Genomic DNA, 25,298 nt, shown 5'->3' with positions numbered 1-25,298 from the left:
CGTCACTGATTGAAACGCTATTAGCGCGCACCACCGCTAACTAACTAGCCATTTCATATCGGTTACATAACCAATGAGGAGATGGCAAGTGGGTACTGAAATAGAAAGGAGTTCTATTTTAGCCCTTGGCATTGCATACGCTCGTTGGCGCACGCGAGCAGTGTGGGTGCAATAATTGAATAACATGGATTTCTAAATTTATTTTGCGACGTGTCCGGTCTGGACAGCATGTGAGTATTCGAACACAGCTCAGGTTTAGTGAAGAGAATAATTGGAGGGCGGTCTCACACTCCAGTACAGTAGGTGGCGGTGTATGCACCTTTCAGTTGGTTGCGATCCGTCAATACAAACGTAAATAAGTAATAAGCGGAAGTGAGTAGTGATCAAGAACAATTTCTACGTTAGCGTTTTTATTTTTTAGACATTTTTTAACTCCCTGGAACTCAATCCGATTCATTTTAACTGCAAAACAACACGTACTTAACTCGGGTAGTCTTTAATTCGCGTTGGAGACAGGACTTGGTTGTTAGATGTTTTCTAGGTAACGCTAGCTAGCTGCTAACGATACTAGTAAACAATGGCTATCGATATGGTTTTTCACACTCAAATAGCCTCGATTATGGAAGTGCTTGCGAATGCAGCCGTGGCAGAGATCTGTAAACTCGTAGACGACGACTATGCAGTCTTGCGTTTGGAAATGTCTCAAAGCCAGAAAGAAAACAGGGGATTGCGGAGGAAACTACAGCTACTGGAACTGAAGGTGGCACGGGAGCGCGCAGAGAGGACAATACGAGAGCGCGCCCTTGCCATTCGTCCCAGTAGTGTCAAGATCCTCGACCGATACAGAGGAATGGCAAGAGGTACTTTTTTGGAGAAGGCTGAAAATGTTAGGTTATTTTCTGGACATGTGTTCAGATGTGTTACCCAGAATTGGGTTTTTGGATAGTATACAATACTTACCCTGATTATTAAGCTATCTTGCAATATTTTATTTTACCTTAAATTTACCTACTTGGTAAAATAAACAAACAATTATTGCACAGAGACACGATGGCCATTTTTCCGAATACCCATTATTGCGTTCTAAATAGGAGGGTGTTAAGAGGTCAAAATGAAACTGTTTCTGGTGTTATACTTTGTAATCCATGTTATAGAGAAGCTTCTCAGGAACACAGAACACTTTATTTCATGAGGATAGGAGTTTTTTCCAAGTGATTGAAAAAGGTCAATTCCTAGTCCAGGGGTTTCAATTAAGGCCTAGACAACCAGGTGTGGGGAATTCCTTACTAATTAGTGACCTTAATTAGTCAATGAATTACAAGGAAGTAGCGAAAAACCCGCCGACACTCGGCACTCCGTGGAATGAGTTTGACACCTTTGCCCTATTCAATAATGGCACCAAATCACCTGTCTGGATTATTAATTTCAACACGTTTTGTCCAATATCGGGTTGTCATATTGTTATGCCATTTTCATGGCTGATGTAGAGCAGAGTTAATTAAAATAAAAGTAAAAGAGTATGAGGTTTAACTTCAATATTATGCTAAGGTTGATTTAATATGCAAATGAGGCCGTATGGGATGCATAATTACAGAAACGTATAATCAATCATTTAAGGTAGGGTGGTCATGTTATTAACAAATCTTAATTCCTTATGCAAAACTGAGAGTTTAACAATTTATGAAATTCGAATGCAACTTTTATACTACTTTATGCAAATTAGGTAAATACAGCATGTTAAGCCCGTTTATTTAAAGTAAGGTGGTCATATTGTTAACATGCACTAAGTGTACAAAATATTATGAACACCTGCTCTTTCCATGACATTGTCTGTCATGGAAAGCGCATAGTGTTCATAATGTTTTGTACACTCAGTGCATGTTAATATGACCACCTTACTTTAAATAAATGGGCTTAACATGCTGTATTTGTTTAATCCAGGTGAAAGCTATGACCCCTTATTGATGTCACTTGTTAAATCCACTTCAATCAGTGTAGATGAAGGGGAGGAGACGGGTTCAAAAATTATTTTTAAGGCTTGAGACAATTGAGACATGGATTGTGTATGTGTGCCATTCAGAGGGTGAATGGGCAAGACAAAAGATTGAAGTGCCTTTGAATGGGGTATGGTAGTAGGTGCCAGGCGCACCAGTTTGTGTCAAGAATTGCAATGCAGCAGGGTTTTTCACACACAGCAGTTTCCCATGTGTTTCAAGAATGGTCCACCACCCAAAGTACATCCAGCCAACTTGACACAACTGTAGGAAGCATTGGAGTCAACATGGGCCAGCATAATGCTTTCGACACCTTGTAGAGTCCATGCCCCTACGAATTGAGACTGTTCTAAGGGGGGGGTATGTGCGCAACTCAAAATTATGAAGGTGTTCTTAATGTTTTGTAGACAGTGTATATTTTGTTTTATGCAGAACTGGGAGGTTGTAACAATTTCATAAAGAAATACAAGATAATTAGTGAATTGCAACGTTCCATTCACTTCAATGGGATTTTATTTACCCCTTTTAAGCTAGACACACCAAACTAACTTTAAAACAGTCAAGTGGATCTCTTGTGGGCAAAGTAATAGTTAAAAAATGAACTTGGAATACTGCAGTTTGCAATACTGCCTATAACACTTGCTGTGCCATTACTGTAATATCTGCATGTGTAGCCTAATTGCCACCTTCTCAAAGACCTCAGGAAGTTGAGACATCCCACTAGCAGATTGGAGTTTTTTTGTCAGGACATTAAGACCAGAGAAATAGAGCCCCCTCCCCACACATGCATACACACCAACGTGGGCATCTCGCTCTCTCATCAAATATCAGTATGTATGTGCATTAATATGGTACACAGTGCAGCAAGGGTGACTTAAATGGCCAAGTGTACAGTAACAGTGCAAACATGACAAACAGTAGCAGCATTGGTAACAGGTTATATACATATGTCCAAGAGAATAAAGAAGATAGAATACATAGTGTGCTGTATGCGTTAGTATTTAAGAATGTTTACGCTATGGGGTAAGATGCCACGCACACACACCAGGGGTAATAGGAGTACATATAATTGGGATGACATAATCCTGAACAAAAGTCAGGTTAACTATTTACCAATTAGTAAGAGTTAGTCTATATAGCACAGGTATGTTCTATCCAGTAGCCTAACTGATTAGGTCTAATTGATTAGGCCTAGAGTGCCAAATAATACGCCCAAACCTGTGCCATGCCACCTGCATACACACACCCACACAGCCCACACAGACACAAACTTCCCCCCCACACACACACACCACACAGACACAAACTTCCCCTCCCACACACACACACCACACACACAGCCTAACACAGACACACATTTCTCACTAAGTCTGAAAGCAGAAGGTTGCAATACTAGTCTAAAAACACAGCTTACTTCTAAGTTGCTATATTACTTCTTAATTGCTATATTGTAATTATTTAGCCACTATGGCCTATTCATTGCCTTTACCTCCCTTATCCTACCTCATTTGCACACCCTGTATATAGACTTTTTTTGTTGTATTATTGACTGTATGTTTGTTATTCCGTGTGTAACTCTGTTTGTGTCGCACTGCTTTGCTTTCTTGGCCAGGTCGCAGTTGTAAATGAGAACTTGTTCTCAACTAGCCTACCTGGTTAAATAAAGGTAAAATAAGGTAGGGCTACACCTGAGTTGGGTTACATTGTTATGTTTGGTCTTGATGAGTTATTATAGTGATGCGAGGATAAACTGCACCGTTTCCAGCCAATAATTAGCCTAGGCTGAGACAGTGAGCTTCCTGCTAGCCAGCTGCACAGCAAGATAGATGGGACACATTTTAAATTCACAGGTATTTAGCTTTTATCTATTTGTATGCCTGTAGCCACTGAATTCTAGTAGTTTACACTTCAAATAATAAAACCATCAATCACAAAATTCCCAAATTGCACAATACAGCCTCTGCAGAGCAGAGACCAAGAGATGCGTATCTGTATTCCCAGTCATGTGAAATCCATAGATTAGCGCCATTTTATTTAAATTTACTGATTTCCTTATATGAACTGTAAATCAGTAAAATCTTTGAAATTGTTGCATGTTGCATTTTTAAAATATTTTTGTTCAGTATAGAATTCTCACATTGTCGCGTCACCTATAAATAGTAGCAGAGGTGGGAAAAAAGTACCCAATTGTCATACTTTAGTAAAAGTAAAGATGCCTTAATAGAAAATGACTCAAGTGAAAGTCACCCAGTAAAATCCTACTTGAGTAAAAGTATTTGGTTTTAAATATACTTAAGTATCAAAAGTAAAAGTGTAAATAATTTAAAATTCCTTATATTAAGCAAACCAGACGGTACCGTTTTTTAAATGTTTTATTTATGGATAGCCAGGGGCATGCTGCAACCCTCAGACATAATTTACAAGCTAAGCATGTATTTAGTGAGTCTGCCAGATCAGAGGCAGTAGGGATGACCAGCGATGTTCTCTTGATAATTGTGTGAATTAGATCATTTTCCTGTCCTGCTAAGCATTCAAAATGTTACGAGTACTTTTGGGTGTCAGGGGAAAATGTTTGGAGTAAAACTTACATACTTTTCTTTAGGAATGTAGTGAAGTAAAAGTATAAAGTTGTAAAAAATATAAATTGTAAAGTACAAATACCCCCAAAAACGACTTAAGTACTTTACGTCACTGAATAGTAGTCAAAAATAGCTGATATTGAAGTATGGGATGTGCTACCAAAATGAATGAATTGCGTAGAACAGCGCAATTGCGCATTAGATGAAGCATGTCAGTATGGATGAGCCTAGTATATTGGTATTTGTTATTTAGGGCATACGTTTTTACTAAACAGTACATTTTAAATAATATATAGTATGATTAGTATGCCGTTTTTAAGTAGTAGGCAAGCCAGATTTCGGGCACTGCCAGTATCATATTCAAACCAGATTCTGATTTACTGAATTACTTATTGTCATACTCAATAAAAACAATGTGATGCATGGAACATCAATCAATCAATAAATAGTATATCAAAATGTTATGAAAAGTGTTACCTTGCGTCCTTGCCAATTGTAAACAGTGTCAATAGTGTACAATATAGCGTTGAGCATTGACAGTACCTAACCTAACCACCTCTTTTCCCCCAATCACTCTCAGGTGAAGGACATCTCACTGTAGGCCACAGGAGCTTTGTGAAGCCAGCGGGACACAATACATGGAGAGATGACCAACCCATAGCTATAGATGAGGGGACTGGAACCTCAACCCAGCATGTTATCGTGATAGAGGTCAGTGTCATAGTGTAACATTAGAAATTACAGTACTGGTTCACTCAGCTATTAAAATCAAATAACATTTTATTTGTCACATGCGCCGAATACAACGGGTGTAGACTTCACCATGAAAATAGTAACACAAGAGGAATAAAATATACTAGAATGGAGCTAAACAAAAAAAGAAACGTCCCTTTTTCAGGACCCTGTCTTCAAAGATTATTCATAAATATCCAAATAACTTCACAGATCTTCATTGTAAAGGGTTTAAACACTGTTTCCCATGCTTGTTCAATGAACCAGAAACAATTAATTAACATGCACCTGTGGAACGGTCGTTAAGACACTAACAGCTTACAGACGGTAGGCAATTAAGGTCACAGTTATAAAAACTTAGGACACTAAAGAGGCCGTTCTACTGACTCTGAAAAACACCAAAAGAAAGATGCCCAGGGTCCCTGCTCATCTGTGTGAACGTGCCTTAGGCATGCTGCAAGGAGGCATGAGGACTGCACATGTGGCCAGGGCAATAAATTGCAATGTCTGTACTGTGAGACGCCTAAGACAGCGCTACAGGGAGACAGGATGGACAACTGATCGTCCTCGTAGTAGCAGACCACGTGTAAGGATCAGTGCAGGTAGTCTGCTAACCAATTAATTAACTATTTAGCACTCTTATGGCTATTTAGCAGACTTGTGGTTTGGGGGTAGAAGCTACAGTATCTCGGAGCCTGTTGGTCCGAAAGTCAATGCTCTAGTACCGTTTACAGACTATGGCTTGGGTGGCTGGAGGCTTTGGCAATTTTTTCAGGCCTTCTTCTGGCACCACCTGATATAGAGGTCCTGGATGGAAGGGAGCACGGCCCAAGTGATGTACTGGGCTGTCCGCACCACCCTCTGTAGCGCTTTCCGGTTGAGGGCAGTGCATTTGCCATGCCAAGTGGTGATGCAGCCAGTCAAGATGCTCTCAATGGTGCAGCTGTAGAACTTTTTGAGAATCCGAGGGCCCATGCCAAATCTTTTAAGCCTCCTGACAGGGAAGACGTGCTATGGTGCCCTCTTCACATCTGTGTGGGTGTGTATGGACCATGTTAAGCCGTCAGTGATGTGGACGCCAAGGAATTTGAAGCTCTCGTCGATGTGGGTGGGGGGGGCATGCTCTACCCTCTTTCTCCTGTAGTCCATTATCAGTTCCTTGGTTTTACTGACATTGAGGGAGATGTTGTTGTCCTAGCACCACAAAGGCCTACCACCGCCGTGTCGTCAGCAAACTTGATGATGGTGTTGGAGTCGTGAACAGGGAGTACAGGAGGGGACTAAGCACACACCTATGAGAAGCCCCGTGTTGAGGGTCAGCGTGGCAGAGGTGTTGTTGCCTACCCTCACCACATGGTACCGGCCCGTCAGGAAGGCCAGGATCCAGTTGCAGAGGAAAGTGTCCAGTTTCAGGTAGAGGTCTTCACGGATCCACCTGTACCTAAATACCCGAGCGGTTCCGGATCCAGAATTCTAAATAATGTCACTGGTCTGGGTCGGATCTGAAATTGTTTCGGGTATGTGTAATTTTAACTGACTTGTCTGGAAGGATCCGAACGCGACTGCTGCGGTAGAGAGAGAGAGAAATGTATGCATCTGCTCTTTGCTTTTCAGATCGCAGATCAGACCCAGACAGACTGGGGAAACTGGGCTGTCATCCTGCTCCTGGCTCAGTATTTACCGGTATTTCGCCAGAGCCAGAGGATGGTTTATTCCCGTGATGATGGTGAGGCATTACACTCTAGTGGTGATGATCCGTCTTGTTCTTACGCTACAGAGATGAACCCTGGCAACATGTCCTTGGGTTTAGAGACACAGACTGATCTGTCTAGAGGGGACTGGAACCGGTACAGTAGTAGTGTATACTCTGAAGGTTGCCTAGATAGGAAAGGGGAGGTTACAGTGGTAGATGATGTGAAGGGCGACGCTCCTCTGACATGGAATGTAGACGAGACTCACTTAGGACACTCACAAGGAAGAGATTTCTTAGATTACAGGAAAATCTTAAAGACAAATCATATTGTCGCCACCAACTCCCCTTTACACTCTTTCAGGGATCGCGACCCAGTGTCCGTATCAATGGCACCTTCCGATTCACACGGCTGTGTCCTTTTCGATCAGGTATTGAACTCAAAGGACCAAAGGGCGTGGGGAGGGGGACCAACATCAGACCATAGTCAAGAGACAGGGTTCTTCTGCATCAAAGGCTTCAGCTGCCCCCAGAAGGTAGAGATCCACCAGAGGATCCACACAGGGGTGAAACCCTTCAGCTGTAGTCAGTGTGAGAAGAGGTTCTCCCTGGCTGGCAACCTGAAGAGGCAACAGAAGGTCCACACAGGGGAGAAACCTTTCAGCTGCCCCCAGTGTGAGAAGAGGTTCTCCCTGGCTGGCAACCTGAAAATGCACCTGAAGGTCCACAAGGGAGAAAGACCGTTCGCCTGTACACACTGTGGGAAGAGGTTCTCAGAAAGGAGCTACCTCAGGATACACCAGCAGAAAAAACATTCTACTCTATAACATAGAAAATAATCATTCCACTCGATAGCTTCTGATGTTTAGATCAAACCCTGCATAAAGACACAGATACATTTTTTTTTTTTTTAAAGATCCACAGATGCATTTGGAATAACGAGAGTAACAGATTTCAGTGTTGAATATTCCTGGGTAGAACATTGCATACATACATTATGTGATACATAAAGCATATACACTAAGTGTACAAAACATTAGGAACACCTTCCTAATATTGAGTTGCACCCCCTTTTGCCCTCAGAACAGCCTCAATTCGTCTTTCCCATTAACCCTCAATGGCACACATACACAATCCATGTCTCAAGGCTTAAAAATCCTTCTTTGACCCGTCTCCTCCCCTTCATCTACACTGATTGATATGGATTTAACAAGTGACTTTAATAAGTGGTCATAGCTTTCACCTGAAGTCACCTGGTCAGTCTGTCAAGGAAATAATGAGTATTCCTAATGTTTTGTACACTGTGTATAAGCCTAAAAAGACTGTTATATATTGTGTTTGTACTCTGCTAAATGAAGTTCACAAGTGCCTGTTTCATTACATCCGTTAAACTACCTAATTTGCTACCCCAAGATACTTTTTAATGAAAAAATAAATGGATTTTATCAAGTTTGTGCAGAGTTTTAGTTGAGACATTTACTTTATAGTCATTTAGCAGATGCTCTTATCCAGAGCGACTTACAATCAGTGCATTCATCTTAAGATGGCTGGGTGAGAACCACATATCAAAGTCGTAGTAAATCAGGGCTCAACATTAAGGGGGAATTGCAGCTGCTGATTTGGCCTTGTTTTTGAACTTGCTCCTCAAGAAATGCTGTCGGCCATGACAGAAGCCGTACTTGAGTTGACTTGGTGGTGGGGGGGTTTAATGTGGGTGTTTCTTGTGTTTGTCCTTGCCACCACCAAGACCGACCCATATGTCGGAACCTTGCCTGCAGCCCCCCCCACTCAGTCACAACAAACAAACCTCCTGCTTGCTAAGTACAATAACTACAAGCAGTTGGTAGATGTATGGTGAGATGCCGGAGGAAGCTTTAAATAGGTCAGTAGCCTACAGTGTAAAAACGACAAGAATGTTATTGCCAAATTTATGTAAATATTCTAAACTAAGTATTTTGATAACTTTCAAATATAGTAACAGGTCCATGTAGAATAAACCCCCCTTTACAATATACCAAAGAAGCAGTGTTCTGCTAATATAATAATGTGAACCTTTGACCTTTCATTGTCGTTCCCAGCCGATACAGATACTCTGCCTATCTGCATTTTGTCTGGCGGTAATGTTGCTGCCTTAGCAAACATGTCAGTGGTCATACCTTCCTGTGTTGTGTCCCGTATAAAACAGGAGTTCCCTGATCCTGGTGCAGAATACACAGTTTCTCCCTCCCCATATTGACTGATACCATTTAATAATAAAAAAAAAGACAATGCAAGTAAAAGTTATCTAGTAAAAATGTTATGCCGAGTGCCAGGTCTCAGAGACGTCAGTATCCAGCCTGTCTGTCGGTCAGGACTCCATCACATCATCTTGCAAGTCTCCAAGTGCTGGCTCCATAGATGCATCTGTCAACATATACACAGTCACTGTTCTATTACCAATGGCAGTTAGGATTGGTGATATCTGACAAACAAACATATACTATGTTGAAGTTTGAACAGGTCAGACTAAACCTACCTAATTCTGGTCTACCTATCGACAATTGTTGTTGAGCAAACGAGGTGAGGCTGGAGGTGAGGTCTTTGCCAGCGTAGATCAGGTTGGTGGCACCATAATTATTGTGATGGGCTCATGGTAACAGCTGGACTAGAATAAGTTGAATGGTATCAAATACATCAAACATTTTACATTTAAATTTTAGTCATTTTAGCAGACACTCTTATCCAGAGCAACTTACAGTAGTGAATGCATACATTTCGTCCTCCCTGTTCCATTTATAGGAATGCTCACAGCGAGGGCATGTCTGCGTGATGTTGAGGGTCCCCTTGCTGGTCTTCTCTATGTTGGCTGCAAACTGGACATTTCTCAAAACAACTGCAGCAGGCAATCCTTATAAACAATTTACTTCCTCATATTATGAGGTGGGGTTGACTGGGAGGGCCTGTGACGGTGTTATACAATAGACAGCCAAGGGGTTAATTGCATTTTGTTATAAAGAGAGGAGAACGCTTTTGATAATGCACTTCACAACCAAAATGATCTACTACTTGTATCTGCTTGGCTGAGTAATTACCCGGTTTGATAAGCTAGTATTTTTTTTTTTTTTTTTATACATCTTTTCACATAACACACATTTACCATTGTTGATGAAGCAGTCTGTCACCAGGGTATTAACTCGGGGTCAAGCTAATTCTAGGTTGTCACTAGTTACCACAGCCACAAAGTCAGAAACACAGCCTATTTCTAAAATGTATCTTTATTAAAATGTGATTTTTAAACCTAAACTTTACCACAATGCTAAGCTTTTGCCTAACCCTAACCAAAATGCAGACATTGAATATCCCTTTGAGCATGGTGACTTTATTAATTACACTTTGGATGGTGTATCAATACACCCAGTCACTACAAAGAAACAGATGCCCTTCCTAACTCTGTTGCCAGAAAGGAAGGAAACCACTCAGGGATTTCACCATAAGGCCAAAGGTGACTTTAAAACAGAGTTTAATGACAGTGATGGAAAACTGAGGATGTATCAACAACATTGTAGATACTCCACAATACTAACCTAATTGACAGAGTGAAAAGAAGGAATATATTCCAAATCATGCATCCTGTTTGCAACAAGGCACTAAAGTAATCCTGCAAAAAAATGTGATATAGCAATTAACTTTTTGTCCGGAATACAAAGTGTTATGTTTGGTGCAAATCTAATATAACACATTACAGAGTACCACTCTCCATATTTTCAAGCATAGTGGTGGCTGCTTCATGTTATGGGTATGCTTGTAATCGTTAAGGACTGGGGAGTTTTTCAGGATAAAATAAAATGGAATAGAGCTAAGCACAGGCAAAATCCTAAAGGAAAACCTGGTTCAGTCTGCTTTCCACCAGCCACTGGGAGAAGAATTCACCTTTCATCAGGGCAAGAACCTAAAACACAAGGCCAAATCTACACTGGAGTTGCTTACGAAGAAGACGACAGTGAATGTTCCTCAGTGGCCGAGTTACTGTAGTTTTAACTTAAATCTACTTGAAAATCTAAGGCAAGACCTGAAAATGTTTTTCTAGCAGTGATCAACAACCAATTTGACAGAGCTTGAAGAATTTTGAAAAGAAAAATCCAGGTGTGGATAGCTCTTAGAGACTTACCCAGAAAGACTCAGGTATTCACACCCCTGAGTCAATACATGTTAGCTGTAATTGCTGCCAAAGGTGATTCTATGTAAATTACATATTTCATTTTCAATAAATTTGCAAAAATGTCTAAAAACATTTTTTCACTCTGTCATTATGGGGTATATGTGAAGGAGTGCGAGACAAAATCTATTTAATCCATTTTGAATTTGGTCTGTAAAACAACAAAATGTGGAATAGGTCGAGGGGTATGAATACTTTCTGAAGGCACTGTATCTCTTGATCTGCTTGACATGGTTAGTGGGACGGCCAAGAGACCAGAGGTGGTGGAGTGCTCGATTTGGGGTGTAGAGGTTGAGCATAGCCTGAAGGTAGGGAGGGGCAGTTCCCCTTTCTGCTCTGTAGGCAAGCACCATGGTCTTGCAGTGGATGTGAGCTTCGACTGGAAGCCAGTAGAGTGTGCTGAGGAGCAGGGAGACATGGGAGATCTTGGGAAATTGCGGTGTTCTAGATAAGTTCCAGGGGTTTGATGGCACAAGCAGGTTACCCAGCCAACAGAGTTGCAGTCGTGTAAACAGGGAGATGAAAACAGCCTGGATTAGGACCTGCAGGAATGAGCCATTGCTTTGATATTCTCTGCACTCTGAGTGGGGGACGCCGTGGAGTTGTCAACCGTGATGGAGAGGTCTTGGAGCGGGCAGACCTTCCCCGGGAGGATAAGCAGCTCCGTCTTGTCGAGGTTGAACTTGAGGCCGTGGGCTGACATCTAAGCTGAGATGTCTGCCAGGCACGCAGAGAGATGTGTATGTGTGGTTTTCACGTGGTGTATTTAACACTTGTTTATGTTTAATAAACACAAAATGGGACTCTTCATTCTAAGACTTTCATTGAGACACTCTTTAGTATACATCACATCTGATGTCATCCTTTTCTGCATACACACAACAGCGCTTTAACCATTATACACTTACTAAATATACCCACACACTAACAAACCTACTGTACACCTCATAGTTTAGTCAGGTATGTCTGATGACTCATATTTACCCACATATTTATGTCCACCTTGATGGGTTTAACAACAATGTAATTTTGTAACTACAGTATAGGCCTCAAACGTAGTGGGGATGGGTAAACACTCCATGTTGAAGTGTGTTTATTATCTGTGTGTCTGTACCTGAGGGAGTATGTCTGTGTAATCTGTATCACCTGTCTTTTCCAGGAAGAGGAAGGTCCAAAGGTGCTGCTGGTGAAGGAGGAGGGTCTGGGGAACCCTGAGGGGACCATGGTCATGGAGGACAACCAGACTACACCTCCTCCTGAACCCACAGAGGAACCAGCTGAGCAGCACAGGACCACACACAGTCTCACTGAGGTGAGCCCACTGTGAACTACTGTCTGAATGTCATTAGGTCAGGGCCCGTATCCACAAAGCCTCTCAGAGTAGGAGTGCTGATCTAGGATCAGTTTAACCCCTTTAGATAATAATAAGACCTATTTAGACATATGGGGACCTGATCCTTGATCAGCACTCTTACTATGAGGAGCTTTGTGGATACGGCCCCAGGGCTTGATACATTTTGTCTTAAGTGTGGGACCATGCCTTTGAATGACCAAACCATTAAGTGTCAAGTAATCAAGTTGTTTGCATAGTACTCATAGCAATCCCTCATTGTCCAATCAGAAGATGCTCATATCAGATTTCTTGATCCAACATCCTCTCACTCTGTATCTCTTACAGTCAGTAGACATGGAGGATGGGAAGCTTGATCTGCTGCTGGTCAAAGAGGAGACAATAGAAGATGGACCAGAGAGCATTGATCTGCTGAGTGGACTAAAGATGGGAGAGCAAGGTAAGGGATACATACATATAGCCTACATACAGTAATAGATTTTCAATGGGAATAGTGATGCGCCTGGCTACAATAAAATGAAATCAATACAACTTATGTTTACATACAAAAACACACATTATAATGTATGTTATAAAAACATTTATGTAGAGTTATCTTCCATGTTTTTAGTCTATTTTCTAACCTCTTCCTGTAGATGGTTGGCTGGAGGCTAACAGAGGGGACTGGGCAGCCATCTTGAATTCCCAGAACCAGGCGGGTGCAGTTAAGGGCCCAGGGGACAACATCACTGAGCAGGCCAGGACCAGAGGCGACATAGTGGAGGTCAGTGGATGGGACACCGTCGTCAACTCTGGGCTGGGGAACAACACTGTTAACCAGAAACAGACAGTCGAACACAAAACAGACCAGAGCGAGGCTTAGATTTGGTCCGCGAGGACGGGGAGGTGTCTGTATTCGGCTGGAGAGAAGAGACTGACTTGGCTAGTGATGCTCCGTCCTGCTCCTATAGTTGTGATTCAGAGAGACTGATGGTGCCTCAGGTTAACCCCCTAACAGGTGCTGCCTTCAGCCTGCCTTCTATAGGATCTATCAACTGGAACATGAACCCTGCGACAGCACATTCACTCCCTGGTTAGGCTGCCAACTGTGCCAGGACAGTTTTTCACACTCGTCCAACCTGAAGAGGCAAATGGGAGTCCACACAGGAGAAACCCTTTGGCTGCCCCAGTGTGAGGAAAGGTTTTCCCATCAGCACGACCAGCTGAAAATGCACCTGAAGGTCCACACAAGAGAGAGGCCATTCGCTTGTAGGCACTGCAGGTTTTCAGAGGAGCTACACTATACATACAAAAGTATGTGGACACACCTTCAAATTAGTGGATTAGGCTATTTCAGCCACACCCGTTATGACAGGTGTATAAAATCGAGCACACCGCCATGCAATCTCCATAGACAAACATTGGCAATAGAATGGCCTTACGAAAGAGCTCAGTGACTTTCAACATGGCACCGTCATAAGATGCCACCTTTCCAACAAGTGAAATTGTCAAATATCTGCCCAGCTAGAGATGCCCCGGTCAACTGTAAGTGCTCTTATTGTGATGTGGAAACTTCTAGTAGCAACAATGGATCAGCCGTGAAGTAGTGGGCCACACAAGCTCACATGTGCTGAAAGCGCGTAGCGTGTAAAATTCATCTGTTGTCAGTTGCAACACTCCCTACTGAGTTCCAAACATCCTCTGGAAGCAGCATCAGCACAAGAACTGTTCCATTGGGAGCTTCATGAAATGGGTTTCCATGGCCAAGCAGCCGCACACAAGCCTAAGACCACCATACGCAATGCCAAGTGTCTGCTGGAGTTGTAAAGCTCGCTGCCATTGGACTCTGGCGCACTGGAAACATGTTCTCTGGAGTGATGAATCACACTTTACCATCTGGCAGTCCGACGACGAATCTGGGTTTGGCGGATGCCAGGAGAACACTACCTGCCCCAATGCATAGTGCCAACTGTAAAGTTAGGTGGAGGAGGAATAATGGTCTGGGGCTGTTTTTCATTGTTCGGGCTAGGCCCCTTACTTTCAGTGAAGGGAAATTTTAACGCTGCAGCAATGACATTCTAGACTTTTGGCAACAGTTTGTGGCCCTTTCCTGTTTCAGCAGGACAATGCACAAAGCGAGGTCCATACAGAAATGGTTTGTCAAGATCGGTATGGAAGAACTTGACTGGCCTGCACAAAGCCCTGACCTCAACACCATCTAACACGTTTGGGATGAATTGGAACGCCGACTGGAAGCCAGGCCTAATCGCCCAACATGAGTGCCCGACCTCACTAATGCTCTTGTGGCTGAATGGAAGCAAGTCCCCGCAGCAATGTTCCAACATCTAGTGGAAAGCCTTCCCAGAAGAGTGGAGACTGTTATAGCAGCAAGAAGGGGATCAACTCCATATTAATGCCCATGATTTCGGAATGAGATGTTTGACGAGCAGGTGTCCACATACTTTTGGTCATGTAGTGTACCTCAGGATACACCAGCAGAAAATGCATACGGCCCATGTATAGATTATAGTGATATGTAATCTAGGTGAATTGAGGAAATAATGAGTATGATGAGGCAGAGTAGATGATATGGTGATTGATGGTTGGTGTGATGGTGTCTGTAAAAAAATGATTCACTATTGAAAAGTGGCGACCCTGACCTGTTGTTTGATGCTGGTGTTTTATGAGGAAATGATAGTGCCTTCATGTGTTTACCTGACATGAAGTAGTGAAGATGTGTGCAATATAATGTTGAACCTTTTCCAAAGTATTCTAAAATTCATTTTATCAAAGCGAGGGTACCAGACTTACAGAAAGTCGTGTTACCATAGTGAGAAAAGTTATTATATTTGTCACATATCGTTTAGTGCAATAAAAGTACTGTACTTCAAAGTTGAATGCAAGACCATTTTGTTTAAATGAAATACAAAATTGACCCTGTGCTGACAGACTTGGTTATTTTTGTATTATTGCAGGGACTGAGTTTCCCTTATCAGTCGAACCAAAACATTATACTTAATTCTTGAATCAACACATAGACAGTTTTTGGCTCCATACTGTTAGGTACTTGAATCAGTGTTCGAGACAGACTTGACTGTGGTTAACATTTGATAATTATCATGTTATGTTTTTGTGTGTACAGCAAAGTTTCTTTCATAAACTTTTGATATGCTCTTCTGTACAATTTGTGTTTACAGTCTGCAGTCCATGAAGACCTGCTGATATCTGGTGTTGCTGGCAGGAGAGACTGGGCCTCTGAGGTGGCTGGTCTCAAGCCCTGGCTCTTGATCAGGACCCTGAACCAGGAGCCGTCGCTCTTCCTTCCCGAGTCGGAACGGGGACGGAATCGCGAGGGACCGAGACTCCAACACACAGAACACAACCAGTGGACAGGTGGACTGAACAACAGTCCTGGTGGTCATCAGAGAGACAGAGGATCCAGTCCGCAGCCCAGACCCTCTTCTTCACAGTCTCAGTGCAGGGATGAAGTAGGGCCTGGGGCTGATAGAGATAGACCCTCCTGTTCCTATGATACAAACACCACAGTATCCATGATGAACAGAGCAGGTCACCCTGGGCTTCAGCCTCCACAGAGAGTGGTGGGAGACCCCCCGGGGGATAGTCTAGCAGCAAGTCTGTCTTCACCTTCAGGGTCTTGTGTAATGCCTGGTGACTGGGTTCATAGAAGTCCTGGGTCTGGACCTGGGTCTAGCCTTCCTCAGCTACCTCATAGTTACCCCACCAATACAGACAGGGTCAGGATGGACGTTCACCACAAGAGGTATCTAGCCTATAACACAGAACACAATCCCAACAACACCCAAACAATGGCTAGAGGTCAAGGAGGGAGCTCAAAGACTAACCACCTGAGGGTGGTGGCTCCTGCTTCTACCTCCTCTGGTGTCATTGGGTCACAACGTGGGATGCCGAGCATTAGCACAGACGAAGACAAGCCATACTCCTGCCCCACGTGTGGGAAGCGCTTTGCAAAGGCGACCTATGTGAAGAAGCACCAGACCATTCACATCAAGGAGAGGCCCTTCAAGTGTAAGCTGTGTTACAAGAGCTTCTCCTTCCTGAGTTACCTTATCAGACATAGGAGTGTCCACAACAGGGAGCAATCATAGCATTGGGTCTTGAGATGTACACAGGAGATATCTGGAAACTATTATTTAGCTGAAATATTATAGTTATCATGTGAAATGTCCTTGAGTTTTGGGTGGGGATTACCAAATCCCTCAGTTGAGCATCTGGATAAACTCACATTCTCACATGATAAGACTTGTTTGGTGTGCTGGCATAGCCAAAACACTGTCATGTTACTGAAGAGTAATACTATATTTCCCCTCTGAATTTGGTTTTGCTTATGTTCTGTTCATAATAAATATGTCCCTCTTTTATATAACACCTTTATCCCCCCCCCACACACACAATCAGGTTGTACCTGTTCCTTTATGTACTAAAAATAGGTGATCAAAATACACCCTCTTTTTATAACACCTTTATAACAAGCCAGGTCTGCTGAGATGACCCTGAGGTCATGCTTTCATTGGGGAAGAGGTCCAAAAACAACCCCTTACTGTGTCCCTTTCCCCTATTGCCCTCCCATGACACTGGGTAGTAGGTAGGAGTTCTCCTTAATCAGATATTTTTCATCCTCCCCTCTATCATCTTCCATATATGTTATGTGTATTATTGTTATGCATCTCCCATGATTGTAGCAAACATTGCCACTCAATAATTGACTTCCCCAGCCACACAAGTCATTGCCTGACGAATCAAACTGAATTATTCCGCTGCTCTATCGTTCGCTACGTACTTCAGTCTGAGACGGCCATCATTGAAGTCGTTTGTGGTGACATCAAAGTGAGGGGTGTTTTACAAAACAAAGTCATCGGCAATTGGATCATTTCTAACCAATCGGTATCAAAGCCAATGACGAATTTTCAAAACGTAGCTTTACCCAATGTGTGTTCTGGCTCTGGCCCGACCCATCGGTTTCTGCGACCAATCAGAACGGTTAGAATGTTTGCGTTTTAGAAATCGTCAGGGAGGTACTCTGATAGCGTTTGGCCGGAGCAAGAAGTTTGAGTAGCCAGGCAAAACAAGTCACACTCAAAGTAAGCTGTATTTATACTGCCGTATGTCACCATGTCAATGGCCTGAAGGCTTAAGGTCTTGTGATGACTGGGGTAAAATATTAAACATGAACGAATGTGCACCTGTACTTGAGATTGCAGACTGACTGGATGGCTCTACAAACTGTTTAGGAGGGTAACTAACCACATGCCCCTCATTAACCCTTTGTTAACTTGTCATTTGAAATGGGTTTGTGTGAACTGTTTTTAGAGAGACAGTAAACCTAGGCTAAAACAAGGTCAGTTGAATATTTACCTTACTGAGGTGATGTAGATGGAATAAAGTCACTCTTTTCTACTCTATTCTTACGGACACACTGTTCTTTCTAAACAAGTCTGCTCTCAGCTTGAAAGATACTGTAGTTATCATGAAGAGGATTTTATTTTATTAGGATCCCCATTAGCCGACACCAATGGCGAATGTTAGTCTTACTGTGGTCCGACACATAACGAAAAAGACATTACAGACAATTTACATATATTTAAAAACATTAACGTGTGTGTGCGCGCATCTATCAGTTACACACACGTTTGTACATCCACACAACCAGTAGGTCACATGGGGGAGAGGCGTTGTGTCGTGAGGTGTTGCTTTATTTGTTTTTTGATAGCCAGGTTTGCTGTTCACTTGCGCTATATGAAATTGAATGGAGTTCCATGCAATCATGGCTCTGTATAATACTGTACATTTCCTTGAATTTGTTCTGGACCTGGGGACTGTGAAAAGAACCGTGGTGGCATGTCTGGTGGGGTAAGTGTGTGTGTCAGTGCTGTGTGTAATTTTACTATGCAAGCAATTTGGAATTTCCTTACACATGGTTTGTTATAAAAACAAGAAGTGATGCAGTCAGTCTTTCCTCAACTCTTAGCCAAGAGAGACTGGCATGCATAGTATAGATATTAGCCCTCTGATTACAATGAAGAGCAAAAAGTTCCACTCTGTTCTGGGCCAGCTGCAGCTTAACTAGGTCTTTCTTTGCAGCACTTGACCATATGACTGGACAATAATCAAGATAAGATCAAACTAGAGCCTGCAGGACTTGCTTTGTGGAGTGTGGTGTCAGAAAAGGAAAGCATCTCTTTATCACAGACAGACCTCTCTCCATCTTTACAACCATTGAATCTATATGTTTTGACCATGACAGTTTAAAATCTAAGGTAACACCAAGTGTACTGAACAACAATATAAACGCAACAAGCAACAATTTCAAAGTTTTTACTGAGTTACAGTTCATATAAGGATATCAGTCAATAAAAAAAGTGGATTTAACATGACTGGGAATACAGATATGCATCTGTTGGTCACAGATACCTTTAAAGAAAAGTAAGGATGTGGATCAGAAAACCAGTCAGTATCTGGTGTAACCACCATTTTCCTCATACAGCATGACATCTCCTTCGCATAGAGTTGATCAGGCTGTTGATTGTGGCCTGTGGAATGTTGTCCCATTCCTCTTTAATGGCTGTGCGAAATTGCTGGATATTGGCATGAACTGGAACACGCTGTCATACACGTCGATCCAGAGCATCCCAAACATGCTCAATGGGTGACATGTCTGGTGAGTATGCAGGCCATGAAAGAACTGGGAAATTTTCAGATTCCAGGAATTGTGTACAGATCCTTGCGACATGGGGCTGTGCATTATCATGCTGAAACATGAGGTGATGGCGGCGGATGAATGGCACGACAATGGGCCTCAGGATCTCGTTACAGTATCCCTGTGCATTCAAATTGCCATCAATAAAATGCAGTTGTGTTTGTTGTCCGTAGCTTATGTCTGCCCATAGCATAACCCCACCGCCACCACGGGGCACTCAGTTCACAACGTTGACATCAGCAAACCGCTTTCCCACACAACGCCATACATGCTGTCTGAAATCTGCTTGGTACAGTTGAAACCGGGATTAATCCGTGAAGAGCACACTTCTCCAGCATGCCAGTGGCCATCGAAGGTGAGCATTTGCCCACTGAAGTCGCTTACGACGCCAAACTGCAGTCAGGTCAAGACCCTGGTGAGGATGATGAGCACGCAGATGAGCTTCCCTGAGACGGTTTCTGACAGTTTATGCAGAAATTCTTCGGTTGTGTAAACCCACGGTTTTAGATAATCCCGCAGGTGAAGAAGTCAGATGGGGAGGTGCTGGGCTGGCGTGGCTACACGTGGTCTGCGTTTGTTTGACATACTGCCACATTTTCAAAAATTACATTGGAGGTGTCTTATGGTAGAGAAATTAACATTCAGTTCTCTGGCAACTCTGGTGGACATACCTGCAGTCAGCCAGCTAATTGCACGCTCCTTCAAAATTTGAGACATCTGTGGCATTGTGTTCTGTGACAAAACTGCACATTGACAAGTGTGGCTGTTTAATCAGCTTCTTGATATGCCGCACTTGTCAGGTGGGTGGATTATCTTGGCAACAGAGAAATGCTCACTGACAGGGATGTAAAAAAAGTTTGGCACAACATTTGAGAGAAATAAGCTTTTTGTGCGTATGAAACATTTCTGGAATCTTTTATTTCAGCTCTTGAAACATGGGGCGAACACTTTATATTCTGTGTTTATATTTTTGTTTAGTATATATGACTTTGCTCAACTGAAACTAGATACTTACATTCTGTTTTGGATTTGAATGTGTTTATTTTTTTAAACATAATTGAATAAAATAATACAAGTATGTTTAAAAAATACACTTGTTTAATTCCATTTATTTTTTGGTTGTTTGTATAAATATTCCCCCCAACATCGGTTCTGTTTTTTTGGAATTCTGTTTCTGTCCAACACAGTAGGTGGCTCACTAAATTAAGCGCTGGTAGATTTTTAGCACCTGAAACATGCGCACAAGATGAAAATACATGCATGAGATCGTGCGCGTATTTACATGGTTCTGCGCATACTTCAGGTGCTACAAATCTGAATGCACTACCAGCGCTTTGAAAAGTTGATGTAATTATACTTTTTTTGTGGCTATATTGTCTCCAGTGGAGATTTTAGCATGTAAATCTTGGTGGGGCAAACAAACAAAAAATCTGTTTTTAGATGCATGCCAGCAAAGCCACAACACAACACTAAACAATACATTAAATGCACTATAACGGTGACAAACGGTGCCCACAAACTGTTATGGCCTACACAAAGCTGTCCCAACAGCAGAGTCCCAACAGCAGTCCTAACACCTTCTCACTGCTACACCTGGCTATCAGCGGAGCCTTGTCTGGCAGTGAAACAGTTCATTCAGCCTCATGTCCTGCCTTTAAAAAAAACATTGCTGATATAGCTGACTTGCTTAAACAAATGTGGTTTCTACAGACAATTGAGATGTACAAACTATGGCATAAGGGGACGACGAGCGGATAAGAGGCAATCTAATTTCGATTAAAGATATTAATAAGCAAGCTAGGACGGACATAGTCAATTTAACTATTTGTTCAGCACTTTTGAAATGTACAGTGACAGAATTCAGAACATGGGCCGTTCTTACAGTATTCTCCCTGTACACCAAGTCAGAACTGTAGGATAAATAAAGGGGGCATATAAGCAGGCAATGAAAGCTCTTACAATATTTGATGATTACATTTCTCTAAAACAGACTATAGGCTACATGTGCACCACCAAGTCAGAAACAGTTGGCTAAATTATGATGGGAAATGGGACCAAATTATTATGGTGAGGCACATGGGCTAATTACAGCTTACTACACAACATACACTTAGTATTACTTTTTTAGCTACAGTATCCATATCTCCCTGGCATATTTCATAATTTATGCAGCAGCATACAATATATTTTTGGACTCACCTTGCTGTGCTCACAGGAAGGTGGCGCAGCGGTCATCAAACTTTGTCGTCATTCTCTGGATTTATGGTGCTTTCAAGAAAACTGGGAACTCAGAAAAAAACTAAGTTGAATCATGAGGACATCAGTGATCTTCAGGTTGGAGCTCTAGAAAGATGCCAAAGTTCCCGACTTGCAATTCCGAGTTGGATGACCAATCAAAATGTATTTTCCCCAGTCAGAGCTTGTTTTTTCCCCGAGTTCCCAGTTATCTTCCCAGTTCTGAGTTTCCAGTGCGGCCGAAGTCATGCTGGATTGACAGAATGGCCAATGTATAATGTTTATCATTTTAAGCTTGGTAAAGAGACCCTTAAACCCAGACTTGGATCACACACCCACTCCACTGAATAGCAGGCTAGTGATTGCTTTGCAATGCTTGCAGTTAGCCACTGATTCCTTCCAACCATTTCTCTTCATTATTTCTCTTCATATGAGCCTTCTTGGGTGGGCACATCTAATGTAACTCTATGGCAGCACCCATGGGGCTTGCATTTTCAAGCTCTACCCTTAGGTTTTGCGGTGACGTAGTGTCCCCATGAGTGACAGAACACTGAGCCAATCACGGCGCAACTAGAGAACATTACCAACCCCTACGCTCCGAATTTTCCGCTGGCTGACCCACCATCACAGAAAGCACTGAGCTAGGCTGAAACACCTGCATTTTGGAGCTGCCTTATTCAAGAAAGCAAAAAAGAGATGTTTGTATGCGGCTTTATTAACTCAATTATTTATTTATTTTATATTGTTTGCAAACTGATATGTGACATGTATTAGTGCCAAAATAACATGCAAAACAGGCACAAAAAAGAGCCCAACTGTTTTTGCTAAACAGGTGGGACTCAAAACAGGTGGGGCTCTGCCCTGTTTTCTTTCCAGCTTTGAGAAATTTCCAAACGAAACACTGGAGGCTATTTTAGTGAAAAATCATACAGTTAGCCATTGTTAGCTAACGTTAGCAGACCTCTGAGAAGCCAGCAAGAATAAGCAAGACCTAGCAAGAATAATGCAGCGTTCAGGTGCTAGTCGGCACTAGCAAACTCTGACATTTCCGACTTGCTAACTCATTGTAGAAAGATTATCCACACTCAACTATCTTATCCCTTGCAGGTATCTAACAGCATGTTACAATACAATGCAAAACGGCAACAAATTATATATTCAGATAGTTGAATTTGCTAAATGTACTGCATTTCAGCAGAGCGTGTGGTCATGAAAGATAGTTTAGTTCACATTCCTCTTTGTTGTAGAGAACAGATCCCACAGGATTTCCCCCAATTAGAAAAAGGAGATAAATAGACAGTCAATGGTAAAGGGTGAACTGATGGGGCTGGAACTACATGGTATACCAACGATAGCCTACGCTGCTATTATGACAAACAAAGAAGAGGACAGCGTCACGCGTTATGCAGGTGAAGGGTTTTTTAAACCAACAAAAATCATTCTACAAGGAGCTGTTACAACTGCAGGAAAATAGCTTTGTCCGAATACTGGTAGATTCAAGATTGGACAATCTGACCAGAGAAGTCCACAGCCTGAAAAACAGTCTGCATTTCTCCTAGGGAGAACTTGATGAGTTGAAAAAAAGACAGCAGCAACATAACTAACTCTGATTCCAAGAGAAATGGGAGTACGTAGAAGGACAATCAGGGCAAAATGACATCGTTGTGGATGGAATCCCATAGTCTCCACATGAGACCTGGACAGAGTCTGAGGAGTACGTGAGGAAAATGATTGATGAAAAGTTGCACTTGGATCAAGAAAGATTGAGGTCAAGCACACCCACAGGACTGGAAAATATATCACCAGTAGTGATAAAGTTCCTGAGGAACAAGGACAAGGTGGCTGTTCTGGAGAGAGCCAAGAACTTGAGAGGAACCAAAATCTTCCTAAACGAGGACTACTCTGAAGCTGTGCGCCAGAGGAGAAAATAACTGATCCCAGCAATGAAGGCTGCCAGGGAGCATGGGGACATTGTTTACATCCGATAAAAAAGGTAAAATAGGGAGTGTTATATTTGTCCTGTTTCACTGCATGTACAAGTGGGTAACCTGTACGAGTGTGAGGTGTGAATTGGAAACATGTTTTTTTTGCATATCCCAACTCCCCTGAGACCAGCAGCATACCACCTTGCATCCCACTGCTGGTTTGCCTCAAGCTAAGCAGGGTTGGTTCAGGATGGGAGACCAGATGCTGCTGGAAGTGGTGATGAAGGGCCAATAGGAGGCACTACTTCCTCTGGTCAATTTCTTTGTTTATCCCAAGGGACATTGCCCTGTGTAGGATGCTGTCTTTCGGATGAGACGTTAAACGCTGTGTCCTGACTCTCTGTTGTCACAAAAGATCCCAAGGCACTTATCGTAAGAGTAGGGGGTATTAACCCCGGTGTCCTGGCTAAATTCCCAATCTGGCCCTCATACCATCATGGCCACCTAATCATCCCCAGCTTCCAATTGGCTCATTCATCCCCACTCCTCTCCCCTGTAATTATTCCCCAGGTCGTTGCTGTAAATGAGAATGTGTTCTCAGTCAACCTGGTAAAATAAGGGATAAATAAAAAATAAACATCCATCAGAGAGTGGAGTCACAGCCAGGGGTTCAGACATTATTAACAGCGATCCTGCAGCAATTAGGGTGAAGTGCCTTGCTCAAGGGCAGATCAAATTTATTTTTGCCTTACAGGCTTGGGGATTTGAACTTGCAACCTTTCAGCTATTGGCCCAACCTGCTAGGCTACCTGCCGCCCAGATGCATTCACTCTCCCAACCAAATAGCCGATATTAATATATAACCTCAGAAATAAGTTTAATGAAATCAATATATTGCTAACTTTATATTGGCCATCACTGAGGCTTACTTAGATAATTGCTTTGACAGTACAGTACTGGCAATACAGGAATACTTACACTGACTATACCAAACATTAGGAACACCCCCCTACTTTGAAAAATCTCAAAAATAAAATATATTTTGATTTGTTTAACACTTTTTAGGTTACTACATAATTCCATATGTGTTATTTCATAGTTTTGATGTCTTCACTATTATTCTACAATGTAGAAAATAGTAAATATAAAGAAAACCCTGGAATGAGTAGGTGTGTCCAAATCTTTGACTGGTGCTGTATATCTCATAGTGTACAAGACACCTGATTGATCCATTTTGGAGGCCGTGGGGATGGCACAGTCCATCAGTCAAAGATATGTGTTACTGAAATTGTATGAGGTTATATAACAAACAATGGTGCAACGCTAACAAAAATAATAACAAATGTGCTTTCTCCCTTGTTTGGTCCATGGTTTTGAAACATGAATTGGATTGAATTGGCGCCTTTTCCTAGACCATGTTGCTATGTGCATAATAGCAAAGTTAACCAGCATATTGGTGTTGAGAAAAATGCCGGAGGCAGCAGCAGAACGAGAAGATGAAAAAACAGCCCTTGACGTATTTTTTTTGTTAGAACAGCCTCTGGTATTATTTATCAGTTATTTAGTGTTGACACTGTACCAAATTGTCAAAATTTTCTTGATCTCCTTGTTATTATTACTATTATAATAATAATAATTCATTTCATTAGTAGGCTTAGTATAGCAACCTTGTATAACCACCATCGAGCTATAGACCTAAAAACACATCCTGTTTAGTCTTAATACCGTAACTTACTTAGGACTATATTTCAATACTTCTATAGGCTACTGTATGAATCATTCATGTCATCACACGAGTCATTCATGATTTGAAATGCAATCAAGCATTTTACATTTTCAAATAAAAGTGAGTCTTGAATAATTAGCTTAAACAATAAATAAA

The 25,298-nt window shown here is 42.2% G+C and overlaps 3 protein-coding genes across 6 annotated transcripts in view; 1 reads left to right on the top strand and 2 right to left on the bottom strand.

Annotated features, from left to right (window-relative positions):
- LOC106602512 (zinc finger protein 69 homolog) overlaps positions 1 to 25,298 on the bottom strand; it is a 506,109-nt gene that overhangs the window by 364,185 nt on the left and 116,626 nt on the right. The gene's annotated exons all lie outside the window — the stretch shown is intronic.
- LOC106602418 (zinc finger protein 500-like) overlaps positions 1 to 25,298 on the bottom strand; it is a 133,216-nt gene that overhangs the window by 61,342 nt on the left and 46,576 nt on the right. The window lies entirely within an intron of this gene.
- On the top strand, positions 245 to 17,961 carry LOC106602462 (zinc finger protein 205-like). Of its 2 annotated transcripts, XM_045717552.1 has the most exons (7): positions 245 to 860; positions 5,154 to 5,284; positions 6,920 to 7,031; positions 12,350 to 12,502; positions 12,869 to 12,980; positions 13,177 to 13,304; positions 15,718 to 17,961. In XM_045717552.1, the coding sequence occupies exons 3-7, from the start codon at positions 7,026 to 7,028 to the stop codon at positions 16,645 to 16,647; spliced, it is 1,329 nt and encodes a 442-aa protein (XP_045573508.1). In that variant the 5' UTR covers positions 245 to 860; positions 5,154 to 5,284; positions 6,920 to 7,025; the 3' UTR covers positions 16,648 to 17,961. The 2 variants fall into 2 exon arrangements, with proteins under 2 accessions (XP_045573508.1, XP_014050605.2); XM_014195130.2 differs by lacking the exon at positions 6,920 to 7,031.

The sequence above is a fragment of the Salmo salar genome, chromosome ssa04 (genome assembly GCF_905237065.1).
Source record: "Salmo salar chromosome ssa04, Ssal_v3.1, whole genome shotgun sequence".
Lineage (NCBI taxonomy): Eukaryota > Metazoa > Chordata > Actinopteri > Salmoniformes > Salmonidae > Salmo > Salmo salar.
Note: the sequence above shows the minus strand (reverse complement) of the source record. Positions and strands in the feature narration are given on the sequence as shown.